This window comes from Tupaia chinensis, unplaced genomic scaffold (assembly GCF_000334495.1).
Source record: "Tupaia chinensis unplaced genomic scaffold, TupChi_1.0 Scaffold147351_1, whole genome shotgun sequence".
In the NCBI taxonomy this organism is placed as follows: domain Eukaryota; kingdom Metazoa; phylum Chordata; class Mammalia; order Scandentia; family Tupaiidae; genus Tupaia; species Tupaia belangeri.
The window spans coordinates 307,523-316,352 of NW_006207202.1; the positions used below are offsets into that span (position 1 = coordinate 307,523).

At 55.6% G+C, this 8,830-nt stretch overlaps 1 protein-coding gene across 1 annotated transcript in view; it reads left to right on the plus strand.

Annotated features, from left to right (window-relative positions):
* CD5 (CD5 molecule) overlaps positions 1-5,648 on the plus strand; it is a 26,799-nt gene extending 21,151 nt beyond the window's left edge. Inside the window, exons 6-11 of the mRNA XM_006169627.3 lie at positions 529-822; positions 1,464-1,589; positions 2,381-2,434; positions 3,729-3,848; positions 4,452-4,543; positions 5,242-5,648. Of these exons, the coding sequence (XP_006169689.1) occupies positions 529-822; positions 1,464-1,589; positions 2,381-2,434; positions 3,729-3,848; positions 4,452-4,540 (683 nt within the window). The 3' untranslated portion in view covers positions 4,541-4,543; positions 5,242-5,648. The remainder of the gene's footprint in view (positions 1-528; positions 823-1,463; positions 1,590-2,380; positions 2,435-3,728; positions 3,849-4,451; positions 4,544-5,241) is intronic.
* The last annotated feature ends 3,182 nt before the right edge of the window (positions 5,649-8,830 follow it).

Sequence of the window (8,830 nt, forward strand, 5' to 3'; positions counted from 1 at the left end):
GATAGACACAGAGAGAGAGTGGGAACGGTAGAAAGCAAGCCACCAGATCCGGGATCTGAACCGTGCTTGGTCACGTGGGAATGTCCAGTGCCTTAACCACCATGCCACCTGCTGGCCCCTCAGTTTTCCTTTTCTAAAAAGCCTTCCCTCTTCCCAAGCAGCAGCAAGAGAATGCGAGGGCATTTCTGGAATAAAGTAGACCCGGGTGGGCCTCCCCACACTGTTCTCACCTCCACCTGCCTCGGCTGGTGACTGGCCATGGCGCTGGCACCACTGGCCTTTACTGAAAGTGCCCATGCTGCGGCCTCACAGGATGGCTGCCGGCAGCTGCCCAGATACCAGGGAGAGAGAATCTGTTCAGGGGAAGAGATAGAGGACGCGGAAGGAGATAAGGCAGTAGGCCTGGTGGTCCACGTGTTACCTCATCACTGCCAGGGCCCCAGCTTCGCCATGCGATGGGGCCCCAGGGGCCAGGCATGCAGGCTTAGGTAAGCCTGCCACTTACTCTCCCATCGCTTCTCCCCCCAGACTTCCAGCCCAAGGTGCAGAGCCGCCTGGTCGGGGGCAGTGGCGTGTGTGAAGGAGCCGTGGAGGTGCGCCAAGGCCTGCAGTGGGCAGCCCTGTGCGACAGCTCCGGGGCCAGGAGAATGGAGCGGTGGAACGAGGTGTGCCAGGAGCAGCAGTGTGGCAATGCCAGCTCCTACCGCCTGCTGGACACCAGCCAGAAGACCTCCCGGGGGCTTGCCTGTTCCCAGCAGAAGCTGTCCCGGTGCCACAAGCTACGGGAGATAAAATCCCACTGCAAGAGGGTGTTCGTCACATGTGAGTTGCCAACAGCCCACGGTGGGCCGGAGGCAGTTCTGGACTTGGCCTCTGGGACCCAGCCAGCGAGCAGGTCTCTGAAGGACAGGCCCAGTAGCTGCACAGAGGGCCCCGGAGGGGGAGAGAGAGGAGTCTAGGAGTCAGAGAGCAAGGGTGCTTGGACAGCAACGAGCAGGGGACTAGGCGGGGCAACAGCAGACCACTGTTAGGCACCCCTTCCTACTGGGTTCTACCCCTCCAGGATGCTGGAAGACCAAGGGGTAGATAAATGGGAATTGGGGAAAAGAGAGAAATGGATGAATAAGTGAATGGGTGAATGATAGGCGGGAGGGCTGGCTGGCTGCTGGTCTTCAATCACCTATTGCTATATAAGGGCAAGGTGATCACTGATAACTGGCAAATGGTAGAAGGTTAAATAGCTTATAACAAGGGTGCAAAGTGATGGCTGGATGATCAAGTGTCAGATGACCCATGAGATGGACAGACGGATAGCAGGGAACTGCAGAGATTGATGGAGGGACAGCCGGGTGGGTGGGCAACTGCCTTCCGCACATGCGGGTGCCTCTCGGGATGAGCACGGGTGACAGGGAAGCCAGGCAGCCTCCAGGGTGGGGACTGACCTATCTCTTCCCCTCCCCCAGGCCAGGATCCAAACCCAGCAGGCCTGGCTGCGGGCACCGTGGCGAGCATCATTCTGGCCCTGGTGCTCCTGGTGGTGCTGCTGGTCCTGTGTGGCCCTCTCGCCTACAAGAAGCTGGTGAAGAAATGTGGGTGCCACTGCCCTGAGCCACCCTGCCCCCATGGGAGACTGGAGGAGCTGCACTACAGTCCCACGAGGAGGGGGGGGTCCCACCTCTAGATAGCTGGTTGGAGGGGCCCCTCTGCGTCACCACCCAGCCCTCCTCTCTGCCCACTGGCCAGAAATAGAACGTCGGGACAATTGTAACCACGTGCCTGTATGTGGGCTGAGCTGAGACCCACTACAGGCCAGAGAAAGGATGTGGCTATTCTCTAGCCATGGCGGGACCACAGGGTCCCCAGCACGGCCTCTGACAGCAAGAGACGTGTGTCCCAGGCCAGTTTAACCACTGACAGCTCCCCATGACACTGATTGAGCCACTTCCTCTCTCCAGCCGCAGCTTTCTCACTAGCCAAATGGTCACTGCACCCCTGTGAGTGCCGGGGGTTGTTCTTGCAGAACTCAGAACATTCTCCAGCGACCAGGAAGTGGGGTCAGGGAGGCTGAAAACTGAGAGCCCAGAGGTGGGCAGCGCTGGGTCCCGAGCACCTGCCCAGATCTAAATTCTCATTCTAAACACCTGTGGTCATTTCTCTGGGGGACCAGACACTGCTGGCCCCCCTCAGCAGTCTTCTGGCACTACTTGGCTCCAGCTGTCCTCTGAAATGAGTTAGAAAGCTGAGGTTTCGAGAGACATCAGAGCACAGAACCCAGCAGCCCCACCTCCAGTTACACCTGCACTCCGTCCCTCCCTCCCAGCGCCTGCCCCCACCTGAGCCTGACCTGCCCCTCCCTGACATGTTTTCCTCTGTCGCCCAGTCCGCCAGAAGAAGCAGCGCCAGTGGATCGGCCCCACAGGAATGAACCAGAACAGTAAGTGTCCCTGGAGGCAGGTCCTCCCTGGTCCCCAGGATGGAGGCGATGGGACAGAGTCCCATCCGTTGGTCCCGGATGAAGCCAGGGGCTGCCTGAGGCCTCCAGTCACCTCCCCGCGCCTCTGAGATATGACTGTGGTCAACAGACACGCTCACACCAGGCATGGCCGAGGCTCCTCAACGGGGCAGACGGCTGAGTGGTTTTTGCCTCTGAAGCCTCAGAGACCGCAATGTCCCCTCTCCCTTGCCTCATTTCCACAGTTGACTTAACCAGTGGTGCCCAACAGTCACTCTGGCAGCACTGTCCAACTGAGGGACCACAAAAGAGGACCCCATGAATGGATCCATCCGGAAAGCCATGAGCTAAGCAAAGTTGAACAGGATTCTTTCAGGACTTATCAGAACCTTAATGGGCTTTGTTTGTTTGCTTGTTTTTAAGAGATTTTTTTTGCTATAGGGTATGTGTGCTTGCTGGAGAGACAGACACAGAAAGAGAAAAATCAGCCCCCTGGGGAGATGGCCAAGCCATAATCCCTTCTCCTCCAGTCTGCACTCAGAATTTTGGGCACACAAGCACACGCGCCCGGCTTGAGTTTTAAGTTGCCCAGTCTGGGACTCGAACCATGGTCAGCTACATGGGAGACCAGCAACGTAACCATTATACCACCTGCTGGTCCCCTTAGGGGTATTTTTTGCATTGTTCCCATCCAAAGCAGAGCTACATTTAAGATGGCTAGCCCAAGCTAGTTTCACACAGAACTACTTCAAGGGCCAGTTTTAGAATATTTCAGTGCAGCCAGCCCAGCCCCCACCCTTGGTCTGCATCCTCTCTCCTTGTGGCCAAGCCAAGCTACCCTAAAAGATGGAAGCACAGCCCTGCTCCTGCGTCCCATTCCACAGTCTTCCCCTTCACAAGTCCAGGACCAAGTTCTTCGAGAAGGCTCTGTGTAGTCCAGTCTTTATTTTTTATAATGTAAAGACCTAGGCTCCGAGAGATGCACAGAGTATCTCTGCCTTATTTCTTGTGCTCCAATTGCCTGCCTGGTAAAGGCTGACCAGCTAAAGGCCCCGCCACCAGTCAGACTGCTGGTCAACCCAAAGTTGGGTTCGCCACTGACCCTGCTAGCAGGAACCTCCCCGGAAGGAATGGGAAGGAGATGCAGTGAATGGGCCTTGGGTACTTTGCCCTCTCCCCCATGACATAATGGGAGCAGGGGCGTAAATTCTGGGTGCCTGCTGGGGAAGGAGGACAGAGCACCAAGTCTAACGACACCGTCTCCTACATCCACTAGTGTCTTTCCACCGCAACCACACGGCGACCGTCCGGTCCCAGGCTGAGAACCCCACAGCCTCCCATGTGGATAACGAGTACAGTCAGCCTCCCAGGAACTCCCAGGTATCCGCGTACCCAGGTGAGCACCAGTGGGCACGAAGGCTGAGCAGGGGCAGCCCTACCATGACAGGTCCCATGTAAGTCATGTAATTGCCCAGAGAGGGACGGGAGGCCCCAGAGGCAGGGGGATCAAACCACCTGCCAGACAGTAGAGCACAGCAGAGGTGTGGAAAGGATGCAGCCTTCACAAGCGTCAGCTGTCCCTTTTGAGACAATGAACCACTCATCTAAAGAGAGGGATGCACTGGGATGCCATTAACCCCAGCCTGGCTGTGACCTAATGGGCCTATTTCCCTGCAGGGCCTTGTGGGCCTGGATGGTAAATGAGGTCCCTTGGATTCCTTGGGGCCAGAAGAAAACCATTAAGTGGGCTGCAGGAGCCCTGTCCTGAAGGCTCCCCGACTGGGGCTAACAACTAAGCTCTGGGGAGCCTGGACTTCAGCATCATTAGTGGATGTTTGGCTGAATTGATCAAAACAGAGACTGGGAATGGCACTAGCTCATAAAGCCCCTGTGATCTTCTGCCCCACTGTGGGCCGGCTCTGGCTCGGAGGGGCTCTGTGTAGCCTGGCAGGGCAACCTCTCTGCTACCATCTGTAAACAGCATCCTTTCTTTCCCCAGCTCTGGAAGGGGCCCTGCACCTCTCCTCCACCCAGCCTGACAACTCATCCGACAGTGACTACGATCTGCACGGGACTCAGAGACTCTGAGAGGTACGCCTGTCTCCGCCCGACCTGGCATCCCAGAACCCCAAGCCATGCAACCCCCCACCTCATCCCCACCCTGCCCACACATGACTAGGGGTCCCTATGCATCGTGATTCTTATAAAGGGAGGAAAAAAACAACAGTGATCCAGATGATGGGAGCTGACTTGGCAATTAGAGCAGAGGAAATCATGAACCTTAAAAATCAGCCCTTAGAGGGACCAGCAGTTGGTGTAATGGCTATGTTGCTGGACTCCCATGTAGTTGACTGTGGTTCGCATCCTGGACCCAGTGGCTTAAACTCACGCTGGGCGTGTGTGCATGCGTGCCCAAGATCCCGAGAGGAGAATGGAGGAGAAGGGATTGGGGCGTGGCCATCCCCCCTGAGGGGGTGATTTCTTGTTTTCTGTCTCTCTGTCTGTCTCTGTCTGTCTGGCGAGCGCACACACCCTATAGCTAAAAACCTCCCCCCCAAAAAAAAAAAATCAGCCCTTAGACTCCCCCCTGGAAGACCACATAAACAGAACCCCTAAGAGTTTCCTGATGGGATAATATCTCCCAGTGCTGCCGACCGACTGGCAGAAGCCCTGCTGCAGAAACCCAGCGGCTGCCCCCGCCTGAGCGCAGTACATGGGGCCTGTCCCCCACGTCCTGAATCTTCTCTGGGGTATTCCCTCCCCTGACACATTTCTTTCTCATCCCCCAGAGCTGGAACCAGGAACACAAAACCAGACCTCTTTGTCCTGAGAAAGCTCTGCATCTGCCACTTGAGAACAATGACCTGGTGTCTACCCCCGGCCAGAGCGTGGGCAGTGGTGGCAGGCCTGCCCCTACGTCCCCCACTGTACCCCAGCCTGGGAGAAGACCTGGCTGGCCCCTCCAAGTTTGGAAGCTATGAAAGGACAGATCCTGAAAACAAGCATCCTGCCAAGGAGAAACTCAGGGGTGCTCAGAAGGGGATCCCTTTCCCTGTCCCATCTGCTGGAACGTCAGCTCACTCCTCCGACCCTGACCCCAATGAGGAATGGCAAGGAAGCTCACACCTCGGTGGGGTGATTTCCCTAGTGTATCTTTTAATATGTTCTTTGTAAATAATGCTCTATTTCCTGAGAACTAGAGGGCTCTGGCCTCTTCTCTCCAGAGCCTGCCCTCGGGGATCCCTGTGGGGGTGCCCATTGAGCAGGAGTCTCCTGGGACCCCTGCAGCTGTTGTGATCGGAGGGCTGCAGCCCTGAGCACAAAGGCAGCGTAGAGCCTCTATAGCATCCACAGGAAGGGAGCCCTGCAGTCACCCGGGTGGCCCAGGGCCACCGACCCAGCCTCCTCATGCTCGCTCATCTCACCCATCTCACTGAAAGGCGCCTCCCTCTGCAGAAAGCGAGGATCACTGGTCATCTGGCCCAAAAAGGCACCAGTGTCCTCCCAGGGCAACTAGCAGATCGTCACCAATTCGGTTTCTCGTTACACACTGTTAGTCCCAGCTCGGGCAGTTCCCGCAGATCGCAGTAAACCCTCTCACCCAAAGGTCAGGGGACAGGGCTGGATGTTTCTTTGGTTTAAATAGTTCACTCAGTGCAGAGTCTCCTTCCTCTACCACGCAGCCATCTTAGACACAACCTAACCCTCTGGTGCCTCAGCGTCCTTCATCGTGCACAGAGGGGGATCTCCGACCCGGGGTCTGATAAAGGGAGAGGCTGTGCTAGGGATCGTGGAGGCTTTTCGCCTCTGGCAGCTCCCTGAGAGGACCAGGCAGCATGGAAACACATCTTGGGTCTGGGGCCTTCTACCTGCTGAGAGCCAGGTATCAGCAGTCCCCGTCACAGGGGCCCAAGAGTTATTAGAGGGATATGGGATCTTGGCTGGGAGTGGGGGGTGCTCACAGAATCAGGGGAGCTGCGAGGAGGAGTCACCAGGATCAGCATTCTGCCCCCACCAGGTCTTGCACCCTAAGAGCCCAGGTGGCCACGCCCAGGCCACAGCCCTGTCCTGACCTACTGGAAATCCATAAATAAGGGCCACCATCTATCTGTCCACTTGGTAGGGGGAAAGGGATCCCTCAAAAGGGATCAGGGAGGCTGCTTTAGGGAGGAAGAAGGAATGAGAGGCATCAAAGGTCTCTTATCTGCCTTTTTGAAAAAAAGCTCTTAAATGTTTAAGGTCACCAAACAGTGACCTCAAAGCAATCATGGCCTAATTACAAATAAACCAGGGCCAGCCAGCGGCCTGGTGGTTAAGGGAGCTCGATCCCACATGGCCATCTGTGCGGTCTGAGTCCTGGACCTGGTTTGAGTCCTGGACCAGCAGCTTGAGGAAAACACCACTCACACATGCATGCCTCCCCAAAATCCTGCCAGTAGGGAAAAATCGAGAAGGGATTGTGGCGTGGCCATTCCTCATGAGGAATCTTCCTCCCTCCGCTCTTCTCTGGCTCTGTCTCTCTCCAGCAAGTGCACATGCCCTCTGGCAAATTAAAAGAAAAAAATCAGTTGAGGAGAAAAGGAAACCCTCTTTAGGAAACTGTTTTCCAAGTGCTGATAAGACTTAAGCACCATGTTCCAAAAAAAAAAAAAAAATCTATTGTACAACTGAACAGGGCCAACTGCAGTCTTCGAGAGCTCCGATGCTGGGTTCTGACCGTGGCTGGTCGGCCCGGCTGCAGCCTTGGCCCGCACTGCTGCTCCATGCAAGACCCACCCAACCCATCTCGAGGTCCATCGCTGCCAGATGTAAGGTGTCCCCTGTGCCTTGGGCAACCTCGGGGTCCCTTCTTGCATCACAACCTGCTAGAGCAGAGCAGGGGCACCCCTTACACTTACCTCTGTGTCCTTCACTCCCCAGATTCCTAAATTATGTCACCTGGAACTTTGGGAAGCATTTGAAAGTGTAACCTCTGGCTCTGGCACATACACCTCATATTGAGGAAACTGAGTACTCAAAAGGAAAGTTCACTTAAGGCTACTGAACATGGGACCAGCAGTTGGTGTAATGGCTATGTCACTGGACTCCCATGTAGTCGACCACGGTTCGAGTTCTGAACCCAGTGGCTTAAACTCACGCAGGGCGCATGTGTGTGCATGCCCAAGATCCCAAGAGGAGAATGGAGAAGGGATTGCGGCATGGCCATACCCCCTGGGGGTGATCTGTCTTCCTGGTGAGCACACGCGGCCCTATACCAAAAACCTCTCCCATAAAAAATAAATAAAATTTAAAAAGACGACTACTGAACACCAATAGCTTCAAAGCTGTCATGCATCCTGGGATTGGGGAGTACAGAGTGGAACACACGGCTGAGAGGACATCTCAAATGGCCTCATCCTAGCCAGCACAGTAAAGTGCCCTTGCTAAAAATCTTTGTGGCTCCCAGTTGGACAGGTAGGGTCTGTTCCATGCAGGTGGCTCTGCAGCAAGAGGTCTGTGGTCTAGCCAAGGGTACACAGTGATTTATGGGCCAGATGCACAGGTGGGGGTGCAGGGCAGACCTGTGTCCAAGCACATGCTACAGTCTGAGGTGTGGAAGCCCAACACGGGAAGAGCAGAGGCAGCAGGGTGTGACACCTGTCTTTCTGGTGAGCACACACAGCCCTATACCAAAAACTTCTCCCAAAAAAAAATAAATAAATAAATAAAGACGACTACTGAACACCAATATCTTCAAAGCTGTCATGCATCCTGAGATTGGGGAGTACAGAGTGGAACACACGGCTGAGAGGACATCTCAAATGGCCTCATCCTAGCCAGCACAGTAAAGTGCCCTTGCTAAGAATCTCTTTGCGGCTCCCAGTTGGACAGGTAGGGTCTGTTCCATGCAGGTGGCTCTGCAGCAAGAGGTCTGTGGTCTAGCCAAGGGTACACAGTGATTTATGGGCCAGATGCACAGGTGGGGGTGCAGGGCAGACCTGTGTCCAAGCACATGCTACAGTCTGAGGTGTGGAAGCCCAACACGGGAAGAGCAGAGGGAGGCGGGGGCCACCCCTGCCGTGTATTTAATACCAGTGACGCCCAGCATCTCTGGGCACTACCCACAGGCAGCCTTCGGGCCACCTTGCAGGAAAGAAAAGCAGGACGCCTGACCCAAGGGACTGTTACAAACTGTCTCCTGGCGCCCTCCAAGCTGCCTTTCTCACTGAAAGCCAGACACCCTCTCAGGCCTCACGGTAACCAGCTCCTTGGCCAAGTTCAGGGAGATGCTGGGACAGGAGGCCAGCTGGGACGTGGCAGAACAGGGTTGACTCTGCAGCCAGCTTAGTGGCCCTGCCCTACAATCCTGTTCAGACACTGGATGGGTCACAATCAGGG